The sequence below is a fragment of the Danio rerio genome, chromosome 19, assembly GCF_049306965.1.
Source record: "Danio rerio strain Tuebingen ecotype United States chromosome 19, GRCz12tu, whole genome shotgun sequence".
In the NCBI taxonomy this organism is placed as follows: domain Eukaryota; kingdom Metazoa; phylum Chordata; class Actinopteri; order Cypriniformes; family Danionidae; genus Danio; species Danio rerio.
In genome coordinates, this window is record NC_133194.1 from 38,632,567 (window position 1) to 38,651,230 (window position 18,664).

General features: G+C 36.2%; 1 protein-coding gene across 2 annotated transcripts in view; it reads right to left on the reverse strand.

The window, feature by feature from the left end:
* csmd2 (CUB and Sushi multiple domains 2) overlaps positions 1–18,664 on the reverse strand; it is a 560,701-nt gene that overhangs the window by 61,361 nt on the left and 480,676 nt on the right. For both annotated transcript variants that reach the window (XM_688741.11, XM_073931822.1), the window contains exons 47-48: positions 14,592–14,780; positions 8,380–8,526 (exon numbers count right to left, since the gene is read on the reverse strand). In XM_688741.11, coding sequence (XP_693833.6) covers positions 8,380–8,526; positions 14,592–14,780 — 336 coding nt within the window. The remainder of the gene's footprint in view (positions 1–8,379; positions 8,527–14,591; positions 14,781–18,664) is intronic.

Here is an 18,664-nt window from a genome sequence, read left to right on the forward strand (position 1 = left end):
AGGACTGATTAAAAAAGATGCACGCTATTGAACTGTTGGAACTTGTGGAAGGTCATAAATGATGGATATATATATATATAACAATAACAAAATCAATTGTTTTGTTTACATTTTGTTTGTCTGAACGGAACAACAAATAAAGTGTCATTATGCAAAGTTATGCTGCTTGACAAACGCAATCCAGGACATTTAGTTTTTTCGTCCTGTGGCCTGAGAGCAGATCTTAGCGAAAATGTTCTCAAAGATGAAAAAGGATGACGGTAATGAAACCAAGATGATGTAAAAGGCGGCGTGGAGGAAATTAGGAGCAAATGGGGCAGGAATGCAATTTGTCGCATTATTAATCGCTATGACCGCATTACAGGCATATCTGTTTCGCAAGTTCACATGTTCCTATCATCCTTCAGTGATACAGGTAAACAGGTTTGGCTTGTTGCCCGTGATTCAAGGGCTTCCGGAAATTTCCCCCAAGACTATTTAATTACCTTAAGTTAATTAAAGTAAGATTAGTGAACGTTTCTGGGGGGAAATGAGAATATGTCATAAAAGTGAGGGGGAAAACGGAAGAAAAAAAGAGTAACCTGTATTTTTGTTGTCATTAAATAAGGAAATGTTAACTTGAAAAGCTAAACTGTGCAGGGAATGAATTGATGATGCTTTCTAAATGCACTATGTAAAGGATAAGACAAAAAGACTGATTAAGAAACTGATTTTTTATTTGCAGCGTAAGCAGCCGCTTATGTATGTGCCCTTGTGTTGGCAGTGACAGGATTAGATGAACAAGCTTTTACCCAACTTCCATTTAAATTCCATTAAAACAATGCTAATTTCAGTCCAACACAATGTGTGGCAATGCTAATTTCCTTCTGGAGAATAAGGGAGCACTCACACAGGAAACATTCTGGCATCGAAAACAGCTAGACGGCAATAAACGGCAATAAAGTGAAAAGCAACAGAGGGGTCATGAGAAGGGTTTTTTCAAAAGCTCAACAGCCGTTAACTGTAGCTACATTAAAGGCACTTAAAAACACTGCACTGATGGCATGGGACTACCGAAACAAACATGAGCATTCTCCATAACAACCTATGAACTGTTGATAATACTGTTTTTCAAGATGCAGGGCTTCCTTGGGTTCAAATGAGCAGCACTAAGGGCTGCTGGCTATTGGACAAATTTTGACATTGCGATTATTTTTTCCTCTGCAATAAATATTGCGATTTAAATACAATATCACCGCATGACTTTTATAGCTCTATTTGGAAAGTCATTACTTTAAATTGATTGGGATGATTTGTATAGGAGTGAAATATACAAATAGTTTATGTAATGTATATATACATATAATAAACAAACTGTAGTTATAAATAAACACAATGGAGCAAATGTTAAAGTCAAACAAACAGTGCTTTATGGTTATCTGGGGATTGTCTAACAGTATTTGGGGTACAAAAATAGAATTATCAAATGTAAACGAGCATCGCATAGACTTCATCAAATAAATAATTCAATAATTATTTTTTTTTTTACTTTTTTAATGCTCTTTATGTTCTCTTAAAATGATTTTAACTCTTAAAATGTTCACATAGGCCTTAAAAACACATGGAAATTAAAAACTTTCACTCTCTAATGGTCCACAAATCTCATGTGTTTTGACTTATGGATTCAGGTCATCTATTTTCATAACTCAACATTACAGCCCAAGGAGCATTTATATAAAATAGCATTTTTAAAAATATGATAGGTTTATTTTTCTGTCAATTGTTGATGTTTTTAATTGCAGAATAGAGAAAAAAGATTACAAATGTATAATAAAAATGATACAGAAAGCATGATAGTCGAAATATAGTTTAAATTGTTCAAAATGCTGGGCTTTCTTGGGTTCAAATGAGCAGCATTTATATAAAACAGCATTTTCATAAAATATATGTGTCTTTGACAGTTACTTTTTGATGTTTTTAATTGCAGAATAAAGAAAATACACTCCCCGGCCACTTTATTAGGTACACCTTACTAGTATTGGGTTGGACCCCCTTTTGCCTTCAGAATTGCCTTAAATCCTTCATGGCATAGACTCAACAAGGTACTGGAAATATTCACCACCCACCTGAATCGTTAATACAAGGCAGGATCCATGCTTTCATATTGTTGATACCAAATCCTGACCGCATCTGAATGCCGCAACAGAAATTGAGACTTTTAATTTTGGTGAGCCTGTGTGAAGTGTTGCCTCAGTTTCCTGTTCTTAGTTGACAGGATTGGCACCTGGTGTGGTCTTCTGCAGCTGTAGCCCATTTGCCTCAAATATAGACGTGTTGTGCGTTCAGAGATGCTCTTCTGCATACCTCGGTTGTAACGAGTGTTTATTTGAGTTACTATTGCCTTTCTATTATTGTAGCTTGAACCAGTCTGATCCTTCTCCACTGACCTCTGGCATCAACAAGGCATTTGCACCCACAGAACTGCTCTCACTGGATATTTTCTCTTTTTCAGATCATTCTCTGTAAACCATAGAGATGGCTGTCTGTGAAAATCCCAGTAAATCAGCAGTTACTGAAATACTCAGACCAGCCCATCTGGCACCAACAACCATGCATCATTCAAAGTCACTTAAATCATCTGTCTTCCCTATTCTGATGCTTGGTTTGAACTGCAGCAGACCATCTTGAACATATCTACATGCATAAATGCATTGAGTTGCTGCCATGCGATTGGCTGATTTGCGTTAATGAGCAGTTTGACAGGTGTACCAAATAAAGTGGCCGGTGAGTATAGATTACAAAGGAACAATTTTGGTGGCCGCATTAGGACGACCAATAAATAGTCGAAATATAGGTTTGATAATGTGACATAATTGTTAGCCTAATATTTATGATTGAAGATAAGATTTAATTTATGCAAAAAAAAAAAATATATATATATATATATAAAATATTTAATCATATTTTGGGGTTGAACTGTGATCTTTTTTAACCATTATGCCTGAAAATATTTGACCTTGATGTAAAAAAAAAACTCAAAAAGTCAACAGGAAACACATCAACAAAGAAGAGAAAACAGCACTTATCTAGCCATTTCATAGGACTTTAGCTCTTTACAGAAAAATGCTAAAAGCATTAAAAGCTCACCCGCTCTAGGACAAAGACAAATAAATAAATAAATATAGAATCACACAGTAAACGCAAGGGCAACCCTCAAATTTTACAAGACACAAATCTTTCCAATATTCAAACCACTGAGACATAAAACGTTTCCAGCCTCTCATCCATTAGCGCTGACAGTGGAGATTATAGATAATGGACAATTCCGGACATTTACACATCACATACCAGCAGTAAAACTATGAATAAAACCTCCACTAATGCTTTAAATGGCTCAGAGTGCTGCAAACCGGTTTTGTTTTGTGCATCAGCAAGCTCATATGATAAATGTCCTCCAAAAAAGACTGCTATTGACTGTAGGCTGCAGATGTGGGGTTTTAAGAGAAGTTTTTTTTTTTTTTTTTTTTTTTTTAAATGGAAGTGTAAATTCTATTCAATTCAAACACAAGTGAAATTTTGCTGCAGTTTTCAACCTAACAATGACCCAAAATCTTTTTAATTTATTCTCCTGGGGTCTTATGTTGATGATATAAGGGCAATGTTTAGAGCAATGTGGCTAGGCAACTTTGGGACATGATGCCATAAATGGGCAACCAGGTGAAACACAGGGTAACTAATTAGAGAAATGGGTTACAGATACAATACTGTTGCCCATTTTTAATAGAAAAATAGTCAAGCCACATCGCTCCCCAAAATTGTCCAGCAACATGGCCCAAAAAGTTGCCATGTGTGTCATCAGCATTAGGGTGTTTTGAGGAACCCAGATTCATTCTAGAAATGTACTGCTATATACATTCCTGGAGAGCGCAAAAAAGGTTTTTTGCAATTTTTGTTTTTGCGACTCAACCAGAGGTCTCTGTGTACACTTTTTGAGATTTCATGACTGCCATTTGTGCCTGCTATTCCTGCATACACACACCAAAGGCCGCTGTCGACTGACTGACTGACTGATCGACTGACCAACCTAATTCTCTAAAATGTGTGAATGTGTAAAAGAATGAGCCTACGTTAGTTTTAGGGGCCTGGAAAGTTCTGACCTGCCCTAAAATTTAGGCTTTTTTCATTTGTTTTATAAACATATAAGTGGCTAAAGTTTAATACCACTGTAAATAACACAAACTGACCACCAATAATATATTGCCAACACTTATGCACAATATTTTTTGTTTTTGAGAAATAAACATTTATGCGGGGACGGTGAAAAAAAAAAATTGAAGTCACTGAAATACCTCCATTAAAAACACACAGAATATTTCTTTGCAAGACTTTTGAGAACTGGAACTAGTAGCCTACAGTTTTTTGCTTTAGAATCATTGTTTACAGAAAACAACATATTGATTAAAATGTTTTAACACATTTTTTAAAAGGGTCTATGCGAGGAGGTGTGAAATATCATTACTAATGGAGTAATTCACACCTAAAACCACAAAGGCTCACATAATCAGTTGGATAATGGGCCATCTATATAGGTTTGTGACTGAGGGGAGAGGAGGACGACACAATATATGTTTATAACTTGCCTGTTTTTAGTTTACTGAAAATATATTTAGCTATCACACCAAATAACCTAACCCCTGTGTAATGTTTAGATATACTACCCTTTCGTTACTATTGACTTCCATTATAATGACAGTTTTGAATAGCAAAGCCCTCACAGCATATAATCATGCATTGTTTTTCTGTTAGGAAGAGTTGTGTGTAATTTTTACTGCTGATCTTCAGTTGGCAGCATTAACCCTATAGATGGACTTGTGCAAAACAAGTTTATATTTATTATAATTTATACTATTTATTATATTTTAACTATTCAGTATATTTATAGTATCCAACAGTAAACTTTAAAAATGTTACCTTTCCCAAGAGCGAAAACAAGCAACAGTCAAGAATTCATGATTATATGAAGTCATGCCTTTGCAATCAAAAAATGTCAAATAGGGCAAAAACTGCCATGAACATAACAAAAGAGTAGTAAATTTGCCCGCAGTGTATTGTTTAGGTTTTCAAAGTTTTCAAAGCATTTTAAAATAGGTTTTGTCTGTCCAAATCTGATCTTTATTTTGTATTTTCCATTGGATTCAAATCAGGTGATTAGCTGGGCCATTCTACAGCTTGATTTTCTTTCTCTGAAACCATTTGAGAGTTTCCTTGGCTGTGATCTGGGTCATTGTCTTGCTGAAATGTCCACCCTGGTTTCATCATCATCCTGAAAATGTAGATGTTGGACTAAAGCAGCTAATATTAATTTACAACGACAAAGCGCAGAGGGTTGCTGAAGAAATACTGAAAAAATTTCAGCTGCAGTCTGAGCTTTCGTTACTTTTCTCCTTCCTTTCTTAATGTGTTCAGTAATTGTAACCTATATAATTTCATTTTAATACACAAAACTTAATTTGTAAACTAATTAATATTGTTTTCATTCCATATATGTATGTATTTCTTTGGTTATTATAAGGATCTTGTAAAAATTTCAAGTCAACAGCAACTTCAGAAATATGTTTTCTGAGAAAAAAGCTAACATGTTGAATACTTACTTCTCCCACTGTATATCATATGATGCTGTAGGTTATTTTATGTTGATTTCGACCTAAATAACCCAGCGATAAGCCAGTGATTTAATGCTTCAAACAGGTAGAAAGAAAAGGTCAAGGACTAAAATGAAAGAGAAACAAAAGATAAAGTGCAAAGACCTGCTACACTTGATGAAGGAACAGCCTGTGGAGATAAAAGATGGATTGAGAAAGAAAACGCTACGAAGCTTTGAATCTGTCCCGCCATCTGTTTTTGTCCCACCAAGGTATCTCTACAGAAGGAAAAGCATATTGAGGAGGGAAGCCTAGGTGTGCTGCTGCTGGTAACCCAGACTGTCATTGAGCCCTATATCAAAAATCCATCATGCGAGGCGCGAGCGGAAAAAAGCAAAACAGGCTGATGCAGAGGGAAAAGACCCTGATGAGCCAGACAAAGAGGTGATTAGTCATTCTTCTGAAACACTAATGATTAGGAGCATACGGAAACTTTTTAAATATTTACGGGGTAATAACTCATTTCGAATTACGCCATTGCTCATGAAACGCCACAATCAGGGCTTGATAGCTTGTGGCAGCGGTTCCAACATAATTCTGTTTTTGCGGCAGGGAGTCGTAATTGGTCGTTTCGTGAATGTGTGTGTTTGACTGTAAGTTGTCGTAAACATTCAGGCAAGTCGGGGAGTCAGATTTTATTTGTTAGATTGCCGTTTGGAAGCCAAAACCCATAACTCACGGGTTTATGAATGTTTCGCCGGATTTGTTAAGAATTAACTCAAAGAATCCACTTGTTCATGAATCATTCAATTCATGAACAAAATGTTTTTGGCTTTGCTTGTATTAGGATTAGTTCGATGTATTGAGTCTAAATCAAACAGCAAACTCATATTGGGGGAACTACACAACTTTGCAATACACACACATGTTGGTTTTAGTGGCTTATGAGGACTCGCCATGTATTTTATACTTAAAAAAACATGATTAAATGACCTTACCCCACCCTACTCCTAAACCAGGGGTGTTAAAACTCAGTCCTGGAGGGCCGGTGTCCAGCAAAGTATAGCTCCAACCCCTATCAGACACACCTGGCTAGCTGATCAGGCTCTTACTAGGCTTTCTAGAAACATCTTTGCCGATGTGTTAAGGCAAATTGGAGTTAAAATCTGCAGGACATTGGCCCTCCAGGACCGAGTTTGGACAATCCTGTAATCCGTAAACCACCCCAACATTGTCATATCTATGTTAATATACCAATTTGTTCCCATAAACACCCACTTCGAATGTTATCGCTCAAATGAATGGAAGTTATCAGTGGTTAGCAGCTGATATTGGCCAGTAGGGACCTTCTGTGCCTTCTGGTAGGCTCAGAAGGCTGTTATCATTCATCCACATGGTTAATCAGCTATACTAATAGAGAAGTCTCCAGATTTAGATCTGTGTTTACATTACTGTGATGGTTGGGTTTAGGGTTGGGGTAGGGGTAGACAACAATAAAATACAATTAATCGATAATGTAATAAATAATATAAATAATTCTTGTTAACTTCTGGCTGCAGCCATATGTGATCTATATCTGATTAACCCCGAGGTTGAAGAATAACAGTCTTCTTAGCCTACCAGTAGGTGCAGAAGGCCCCTACTGGCTCATATTTAACGACTGATATCCACTGATAACGTCTATTCCATTAAGTGATAACGTTCGAATCGGCTGCTATAGACCACCAAAACCTTGTCATACCTATGTTAATATACAATTTGTCCTCATAAACCACAAAAAACAAGTATAAACACAGAAAGAGAGAGACTAGAGGGACTAAATGTACCTGTTGTGAGTAGTTTTTCAATAGTTGATAACATTGGAGACTGTAAGGGTCTGTATGTGTTCATAAATGTTGCATTTATTCATTTATTTAATATAATTGCAGACGTTACAGTAGGCTTTTTTTATAGATCTGCAGTTATAATTAAATCATCTTCACAGAAAGGTTAGTAATGAACATTTATGCACAAGTATTTATATATAATGCATCTGTTTTGTGAGAAGTGCTTCTCTTATGATATATGAAAGACCTGTACGGCTTTACTGTGAGATTTCCACCAGTAAATATGACGTCATCTGAAACTTTCTGTCGTACACCACGCCGTTGGTTCTCTTTTGGCTGTGGAAATGCAAGCCTGATAAAGATGACCAGTACCGTACCATACTGTACCACTCAGTGGAAACGGGGCATTAATGATACAGCAAGGTCCAATTAAGATAAAGCACCTCCAAGAACCACAGTTTAATCTAACAATCTCCATTAATTATCTTCTAAAGTAAAAAAAAAAAAAAAAAAAAAAAAAAAAAACAATTAAAAAAAAGAAATAAATGAATCTACATATTGGGCAGTCTGAGGGTGAGTAAATTAAGAGCAAACTTTCATGAAGAAAAGTAACTGACAGCAGCTATTTTAAAAATGCAGCACAACACTAACACAGAAAAGAGAATCATTAGAATTGCTAATTAACTAACATTTAAACAATTACTTAAAAACATTTATTCAATAATTAAATATGACTGGTAATTTGTCCATATTTAATCTGAATAAAAATGCAATTAATCAGTTCAATTTGTTAAACTGATTCCCTCAATTAGCATTTTTAAATAGCATGTTATTGCACAGAAAACACTGAATGCAATACAAACACTAAAACACGGAAAACAATGAATTTAAAATACATTTAGTGTGTTATGAGGATGTGTTGTGATGCTCACCTGAGTAGCGGATTCGAAAGCCCTTGTGGCTGGAGGTGTGATCAAAGGACCAGTGCAGGTAAACCTTGTTTGCAGAGCTAGTAATGCTGAGAGGAGAAGAATAATTCCCACTCAGAGAAATGAGCAGTGGACTCTGTCTTGACGGACCTGCAGGATGAAGCAAAGTGAGAAGTTGCAGTATATATATCGTATCACTGATTCAAAACTATTACTTATCAGACCAGACATATACTTATTAAACCTCTTAAACACCTTTTAATAATGTAGTCTTAACAATTAAAGGGATAGTTCACCCAGATCAAATTTAACACTCATCCATCAATATAGAAAAGTGATGTAAAATGATAATTTTGGGAATTGAAAAAAATATTTGCATATCGATCACTGGGCAAACTCCCGATCATCGATATATGTGTGAATTTCTCTGGATCTGGAAGGACAGTCCTCCACTGCACTTTGGATCCGCATTTCTCAAGAGGTGCGCATCAGGAGTATGCGACCACACAAAGGCCAGACCATATGTGCGTGTCAATTATTCCAGCCTCTGTTTTTTGCATTTCATTAATTTATTTTCATTCATATTCTTTATCGCTTCTTTTCGTGCAATGAACCACCAACTTATCCAGCATATGTTTTACGCAGTGCATGCCCTTCCAACTGGGAAACATTCATACACACTCAGTCACAAACATACACTATGGACAATTTAGCTTACCCAATTCACATATAGTGCATGTCTGTGGACTTGTGGAGGATACCAGAGAACCCAGAGGAAACCCATGCAAACTCAGGGAGAACAAGCAAACTCCACGCAGAAATGTTAACTGACCCAGCCAAAGCTCGAACCAGCAACCTTCTTGCCGTGAAGCGATCGTGCTACCCACTGATCCACCTTGCTGCCCTTATTTACATTTTAATTAAATTTAATTAAAATACACGTCTCCAAAATGAATACCTAAATATTGTACAACTATATCAATTAAAATGACTCGTGTGTTAATCATGAGCAAAACCTGGAGAAAACATGGACACTTTATTTCAAGAGTTACTTAGCTGATAATTGGTAATAAGATAGTTTGCCATGCTGTCCCGGGAGAAAGCACTGAGCTCATGAGATTCTCGAGCCCGGGGCTCCCTCCTGTTTGCAGGGCAGGAGGGAAGTTTGAGCTCTGGTGCTATGCGGGTGTGTTGCTGGTGGAATTTGACTATGGTGCTGATTTGCTTTTGTCAATTTACTTATGTCTCATGTTTTGGACTGTGGAAGGGAACCGGAGGACCTGGGGAAAACCCATGCAAGCACGGGGAGAACATAAACTTCACACAGAAATGCCGACTGGCCGGGTAGAGATCCGAACCGGAGACATTCTTGCTGTGAGGCCACAGTGCTAGCCACTGGGCTGCCGTTCTGCCTTATAGTGGAAAAAGAGGAGGAGAGGGGGAGGAAGGGGGGATTCTTCAAGATGAAGATGACTAAAGGTAAGATGCTTTGGTTATTTATACTGAGTTAGGAATCGTCTGATTGGTGGTTTGTACATTAGCTTGACTCAGGGCCAGCCGTGTCAATCATAGCACGTGATTAGTTTATAAATAAACTTCACTAAGTGTTAACTTTGGCCCTATAACTGGATCATACAAATATGAAAAAAAAAGAGAATTTGCATCCTCACAATAACAAACAAGCAATATAGACAGCCACTTATTTCTTTTCAATCTTTTTTCTTTTTTTTTGAGAAAGACTCCACAAGCCAATTAGAGCCTATTACTTTCAGTCTAAATCAGAGCACTGAGCTTCACACTTCTCTGGGCGACTGATCATGAAAATAAAGAAATAAATCCCTCTCACATCCCTTCTCTCCCTGTCACTATCAGTAGCCACACGTCTTGCAAACTTCAAATTGACATGTTTACCACCAGCAGTGATGCCACTGGTGTGTTTCTGATGTGTTTCTGTCACAACATAACCTCTCCAGCTCTTCATGCTTAATACTGAGTGACAGCGCTCCGTTCATAAACTTCACTGGCGCTGCTCTCAGATCAGCCAAACTCTAATTCAGTCCAGAGAGGTGTGTGTGACTGTGTGTGTGCTAAAGGCTATTCTAGACATCATGTTAGTGTCTTGGCCAAGCTGCGGGGAGGTAAAGGGATCCGGTGTGATCTGGCTGGCTTTGACATGTTGTGAAAAGCAAACTCTGCTTTGTGGCGCAATGGGAGTTGAAAGCGTAATCAGCATTGAGGATGCCAGATCCCCTCAGGAGTGGCTCACGCTGCTCCCTGATGACACGCAAATGTATACTAGCTAAGATGCTTTGTCAGACTTGAAAAAATAAATAAAGAGGATGTTGCACAATGGCATTCTGTTAAGCCTGGCTGCCACATAGTCTAAGGTGTGCTCACACTAGGCATGGTTGTCTTAAACTGTGCTCAGGCACGATTGTCCTTAATGTCTCCCTCTCAGCATGCACTCACATTGTTATTTTATCTTTCGAGCCTGACCACGCTTATGTCATCGATAATGCAACTGTTCAGTTTAAAAGAAGAGAAACGCTCTCGCTCCGTACAATGGATAAATTAGTTATATTGTTTTGTATTATTTTGACACACTGTCAAATCTTTTGCTGAACAGATACAACACTTTACACGCTCATAAGTTCATGTAAGTCATCGTGCTGCATATATTAGGAGGTTTGCTGAAGGTGGCAGCTAATGTGCAGTGAGGGGTTTTCGTCTTTGATAAACTATGACAGTTGAAACGTAAGAATGATAATTAAATTCATATGAAACAGTCCTTTAATAGTGACGTTGCATACCGCAAGCGATACCATGCTCTGGCACACCTCTTTCATCCAGGCCAAGGCCGGCCAACTGAACTGCGCTTGGGCCTGATTCGGATCACTCACACTTGTCAAACACACCAAGAAATGGCAGTCAAATGTGCCTTGGAATAGCCTATTGTGAGTACTACCTAAGTCTTATTTTTTTATCTATGGCTTTTGCCCTTTTTTTATTTATTTTATTTTTATTTTTTTTACATTTATGTGGTTATTTTAAGGTACAACAAACATAGATAGATAGATAGATAGATAGATAGATAGATAGATAGATAGATAGATAGATAGATAGATAGATAGATAGATAGATAGATAGATAGATAGATAGATAGATAGATAGATAGATAGATAGATAGATAGATAGATAGATAGATAGATAGATAGATAGATAGATAGATAGATAGATAGATAGATAGATAGATAGATAGACAGACAATAAATAAAAAAATACAAAAATAAATAAATACCCTACTGAAATAAATACCCTACTAGTTTTAGAGGAGTTTTGGCCATTTCCAGGCTGGTTTCCAGCCATTTCCAGTCTAGTCTCAGCTGATCAGGCTGGAAGATGACCAGCCTAAACCACCTCGACTGGCTGGAAGTCAGCCAAAATAAATAAATATATAAATAAAATGTCACTGTGAGGACTGTGGGAAAAACCAGAGCACCCCGAGGAAACCCACGTGGACACAGGGAGAACATGTAAACTTCACACAGAAATGCCAACTGACCAAGCCGAGACTCGAACCAGCGACTTTCTTGATGTGAGAAGATTGTGCTACCCACAGCACCACCGTGCAGCTAAATAAAATGTATTTTGTGGAATTTTAAATGCTGAATGTTAACATTAAACCCAAATAAAATAAAGTCAATATTTAAAAAAAAAAAAAAAAAACTATTACTTTTATTTACCAAAGGCAAATTAAATTATTAAAATGCATTACCTTTTAATTTCTGTCTATCAAATAATACAGAAAAAAAGTATCATTTTCCACAAAATATACAACTGCAAAAATCAAACTTTTAGAAAATAAAAATAAAAAGGGGCCATTGACATATCGCCTCTAAAAGTGCATGGAAAGTGCACTGTTTTGTTAACCATCAACGATTTTCTCAAAGGATGACAAGCTGACAAAACATTGCTGCAGCTCTGATATATTATTTATAATTTATAAGATTAATTTATTTTATATCTGAAATATTTTTATATTATATTTAACTTATGGAGAAAATTAAAAAGCACTGGAGTGTTTGGGTGTTCTGTGATTAGTCTACCGAAATGTGTATATTCAGTAGACTTTGGTAAACATACTTTGTATATTCAATACAAAGTATGAAGCTGATCGGTCAGTTCTTGTCACGTGACTCGCGATGCACTTGTAGCATTCTGAAAAGATGAGATGTTTTCAACTGTGTACACCAGGAAATCGCGCCAAATGAGCTTTGCTCCCAAAATGCACAAGTAAGCTGCACACCTCCACTGGAATTAATGAACTTGCACACGGAAAAGATGCGATATGTGAACGGCTCCTTATAATAACAAGTCAGCACCAAATCAGCATATGAAATAATATTTGAAGAATCCAGTGACACAGGCTGGGATAATATGAATAATAATTAAATTGGAATAATAGGAGTATTATATTTTTATAATATAAAAGTAAAATATCCAAAGCTCAAAGTTAATGATTTTTTAGCGCTATTAAGTTCCATTTGTGGTTACTGCTGTCTTTTTTTATGTAGGACACTTTCAAAAGCTTGTGAAGCCTATTCATTTCTTTCTTTCTTTCTTTGAAAAGTTGCATGACTCAGCTATGATTTTGGGCCACTTTAATGATGCCTAAAATGTGATGAGCCTCCATGTGTGCGACCCTTCTGACCTGTAATCCACTTCCTAATCTCAGCCTAAATGGGATCACTTTGACCCCAGCCAAAGCCGCTGACCTCAGACAGGCCCAGAACAGACCCCTGTTGGCTAAAGCAATTTCCTTTGCCTTTTACAAAAGGTTTTCAGTGTGTAAAAGCAGAGGTCGTCCCTTTTGGCCTCTCCTCAACTGTCTGTCTTGCTCAACACAGTGAGGTTACTTGGAAGGTGTGTGTCAGTAATTGTATTGGAAAGTGAAGAAAAAACAGCTTTTGTGAGCCAAAAATGCCATGTCTGAACTACTTTTGCAATCATGTTTGTTGCTGATTCAATCGTATCATCAGACTCTATCACAGTAGCAGAGATAAAGTTCTTTCTAAAGTCAAATCTTAGAGTATCCTAGAATTAATTTTTACAATTTATACCAAAAATGTTTTTGAAGAAAAAAAAAACAAATAAATAAAATAATATTTTTTAAATAAATAAATAAAAGTAAAATAAATTAACACTACTACTACTAGTAGTAATAATACGTAATAATACTTAAAAATATTATTTAATATAGTAAATGTAAATGATGAATAAAAAAACTTTTTTGTTAATTACTTTTTTAGGAATAAATTAAGTGTTTAAGTATATTGAAAAAGGAAATAGCTAATGTAATCAATTATATAATTCAACAATTGGACTGGTTTAATGTACTTTAATAAAAAAAAGCAGCCATAGTGTAGAGAGCTCTTCTAAAAAAGTTCCAAAACAAACAAACTAGCAAACAAACAAACAAAAAACAAAAAAACAAACAAACAAAATAAATAAATAAATAATAGTAGCAGCAGTAATAGTAGTATTTAGATTTTTAAAAAATGGTATATTTTTAAATGTTTGAACGCTTTTTAAATAAATAAACAAATGAAAATAAAATAAAATTAGAAATAAATAAAATTATATTTACAAACAAAATGAATAACTTAATAACAGTTCATCAGTAATTCATCAGTGATAGAAGTATTTAGAGTAAAAATTGTAAACATTTTAAATAGTAAATTATTATAAATAAATAAATTAATTAATTAAAAATTTATTTAAAATCAAATTTTTGATTTTAATTAAATAAATGAATAAATAATGAATAAATAAAATATAAGTTAAATTAAAGGTAATTTTAATTAAAGTTAAAATAAAATAAATAACTAAATAATAGCAGCAGCAGTAACAGTAGTATACAGAGTAAAAATGTATACATTTTTAAATGCTTATTTTAAATAGAAAATTTAAATAATAATAAATATAATATAAATAATATAAAAAAATAAATAAAAAAATAATAATGGCAGCAAAAGTAATAATAGTATTTAGAGTAAAAATATATAGATTTTGAAATGTTTGAAAATTTGAATTTTAAATAAATAAATAAATAAATAAATAAATAAATAAATAAATAAATAAATAAATAAATAAATAAATAAATAAATAAATAAATAAATAAATAAATATTGCATGAATTAGAGGTGATCACTCACCATCAAATATTTCCAGCTCATCAAACTGCCTGCTGGTCTGAAAATGTTCAACAGTGAAAGTGATGTTGTAGCCCGAATCCACCTTCACCAACCAGGAGCAGGACTCAAAGTGTGGCAGGCTGCTGCCCGGAGACTGACTAAGGATCACCCCTGTAGAGGCCGTCAGCACCTCGTTCATGGGACAGGTAACTGTGAGGAAAGCAGACAAGAGAGTTAGCCATTATATTACTTCAAACTACTAAAACGTCAGTTAAAGTCACTTTGTCAAACTGTACAGTTCAATTTTCAACATCAAAAGTCAACAAAGCTGAGATCAAGGTTCCATAATCCAATTAACAACCAAGAATAAATGGAAAACACTTGTAAATCACAGAATATGATGCCAAAAAATGTGCAGTACCATTGGGATTAGTTGGGTCTGTTTTCTACATTCACACCTGCCCAAACCAAGCACACCAAAAGAGAAAACCAACTCAAAGGCAATTCAACCGAAGATGTACTGTTACAGAGAGTTATCCCTCCCAAACCCTAACCAAAGCCAGCACTCAACAGCTCAAGAAACACATGAAAGAAACCCTGATCAAAAAAACACAGAATTAAAGATCTATAACACCATTCAATAAGCCGCTTGAACTTCAGATGCAACCCAAAAGTATGCGGCCTATTGATCGGCCAACAATTCAAAGCCCAATACAGTGCAAGCATGCATGGGCGTTTCTGTGATAAAGCAAGTCGATGATAACACAAAGCACCCTGGGCTAGACCGTCGTGACACTGAGAGGATTGATCACTGTTGTTCGCACGGCCGTACAGCCTGCTGCTTCTCAACCCTCAGTTTCATCTCTCAGTCATTGATATTCCTCAGAGGCCGGCTGTGACATTTCCCCACACTTTTACCTTGAATTATCAGCCTTTATGCAGTGCCCCATCCCGGCCGCTGCTTCGCTCAAATCTCAGAAGCCTGTCTCTTATTCTTCGACACAGCGGCTGGAATACAAAGCAAGCGTCCAAACACAAATCGCAACATAAAAGGATAAACCCTCATCTCTGACACAATTCTATTATTTTGTGTCATTTTTTTTTTCCTTTTGACACAGATGAGAGGCCGCGTACGGTTCTGTCTTCAAGCTGAACTTGGCATCAGACAGGAAGGGATTGTTATTATCAAATATTTATGACGCTTACGCTTCGGATATGAAATATGGATTTTCTATTTCTTGTCTTGCTAAATAAACACACCGCCATATAGGAGCTCTGCTGGTGCGAATGCTTCACGATTGACTTGATATCCGCATGCATTGAACAGTGGAGGAACTTCTAACCTCAGCGCTTATCATAATATAATATGACATAATATTATAATATAATATGACATAATATTCCCAGTACTGTGTTGCAGCTGGAAGGGCATCCGTTGTGTTAAACATTCACTGGATAAGTTGGCGGTTCATTACGCTGTGATGACACCCAGATTAATAAAAGGACTAGGCTGAAAAGAAAATGAATAAATGAATGAATGAATGAATGAATGACTAAATTAATGTAATGCAGACTGTATGGGGAGAACAGTGAATGACATTGCTCTCTCTTCGGGCTGCCGTTATTAGTCTCATACAATTTGTTTCTCCCCTTTTTCTTAAAGCCTTGATAACACCATCGAGGTGTTCTTCTTTCATTATTTCATCAAATTAGATTGTAAAAATAATTAGTTGTATTCTCCCATTCACTGCGCTCTAAGTTCACCCAACTATGACAACTTCCGCTATGGAGAAACCCGAAAATGTGAAAGCGTCCATATTCGGCTTCTTTAATTGTCCTCGTTTTGCAGCCTAATTGACTAACATTTCAACATGTGCAGTACTTTCTGCCGTTGGGGCTGTTTGGATTGTGTTCTCACAGCAAACGAAGCAGGAAGTGAAGTGCACCTGCCCAAACCAACCGCAAAAAAAGAAAACAATCTCAATATGGATTTTCTATTTCTTGTCTTGCTAAATAAGCACACTGCTATTTCAGAGCTCCAACGCTTCACGATAGACTTGATATTAGCATGAATTTCCATCAACGAAGGAACTTACAACCTCAGCACTTATCATAATATCGCTAAAAAAAACTGACCCACAGTAAAATCTTTTGTTTCTATAGAACCTTTTCAAAAAGACTGCTATGACGCATTTAACGGTCATCAGCATCTTAAATCTATAAAAATTATCAATATTTAGTTTAAAAAAAAAAAAAAAGAAAATGTATGAACATTTATATGCATTTATGTATGTACAGTATTAAATCATTATTGCATCAAATTACAAAACACATTTTTGGTATTTGTAATGCAAAATGTATGGAGAGAATAGTAAATTTGACGCTATCTCTCCTGCCGTTATCAGTCACACACATTTTTTTTTTCCTTTTTTCTGAAAGTCTTGATAACACCATTGCAGAGTTTTTCTTTTATTATTTCAGCAAATAGGATTGTAATACATAATTTGCTGTATTCTCCCATTCCCTGCGCTCTAAGTTCACCCAACTATGATGACTTCCGCTACTGAGAAACACGGAAATGTAAAAAAGGTCTATATTCAGCCTCTTTAATTGCCCTTTTTTAGCAGCTTAATTGACTAATATTTCTAAATGTGCAATACATTGTGCTGGTGGGTCTGTTTGTAGTCTGTTCTCAACCCACTGTCCACTTGTGGTGTGCATTAGAGTGTGACTGCTACATTGACACCTGCCCAAACCAACCGCACCAAAATAGAAAACAAACTCAATATAGATTTTCTATTTCGTGTCCTGCTAAATGAGCACACTGCTATTTCAGAGCTCGAATGCCTCACAATTAACTGAATATTAGCATGTATTTCCAATGAAGGAACTTCTAACCTCAGCGCTTATCATAATATCGACAATCGCTGCACTCCTAAAAAAAACCCTGACCTACAGTAAACACTTTTGTTTCTATATTCGGCCTCTTTAATTGGCCTCGTTTAGCAGCCTAATTGACTAATATTTCTAAATGTGCAATACATTGTGCTGGTGGGTCTGTTTGTAGTCTGTTCTCTACCCACTGTTCACTTGTGGTGTGCATTAGAGTGTGACTGTTACATTGACACCTGCCCAAACCAACCGCACCAAAATAGAAATAAAACTCAATATGGATTTACTATTTCATGTCCTGCTAAATGAGCACACTGCTATTTCAGAGCTCGAATTCCTCACAATTAACTGGATATAAGCATGTATTTCCAATGAAGGAACTTCTAACCTCAGCGCTTATCATAATATCGACAATCGCTGCACTCCTAAAAAAAACCCTGACCCACAGTAAACACTTTTGTTTCTTTATTCGGCCTCTTTAATTGGCCTCGTTTAGCAGCCTAATTGACTAACATTTAAGCCCACAGGTCCGTGCGCTGATTAGGATGGACGTTAATCAAAGGCATAATTTCATGCATGCTGTGCACCGTCCAGCGTTACCTGTCAAACCTGAGATAAGTTATTCTTATAATTACATTGAAGTTCACAGTCCAGTGAATTTCTCTGGTGACAATGATTAAATTCAGGAAAAAAAGTTGCGTTGAGATATAAATCAGACTTTTTTTGTGGCTTCTGCTTGAGCTCTGCGCAGGAACGATACAGTTGCCGTTTGACACGTTTCCTTTATGGAGGTAAAATATAGAGGCTGTGAGGCAGGCTACAGGGCTCTGAGGTGATATAAAATGTGAACGTGGTTTCATTGGAGGACAAACATTATCTTGGATGCATATCGACGCTCGCTTGAGCCTATCATCACTGCATAAAGCATAATGCATAAAAAATACACCCCAGATAACCTACATCTGTGCATCCAGGAGCTCGCACTCACAAATTACATTCTTTAAAGTGAGAAACGTGGGTGTTGCGGATCTTTATTTGCTGCCGCATAGAGCACTTTAAAAGCTGACTGTTAACCTGTAACACAAACAAAGATCCACTATAAAGCAGTGAACTGATAGATGTGACAAGTGTTTTGCAAGCAACCTTAATATATCGTAACGGTTACAGGCATTTGCTGTATTTATGATATTTACATTGTCAGT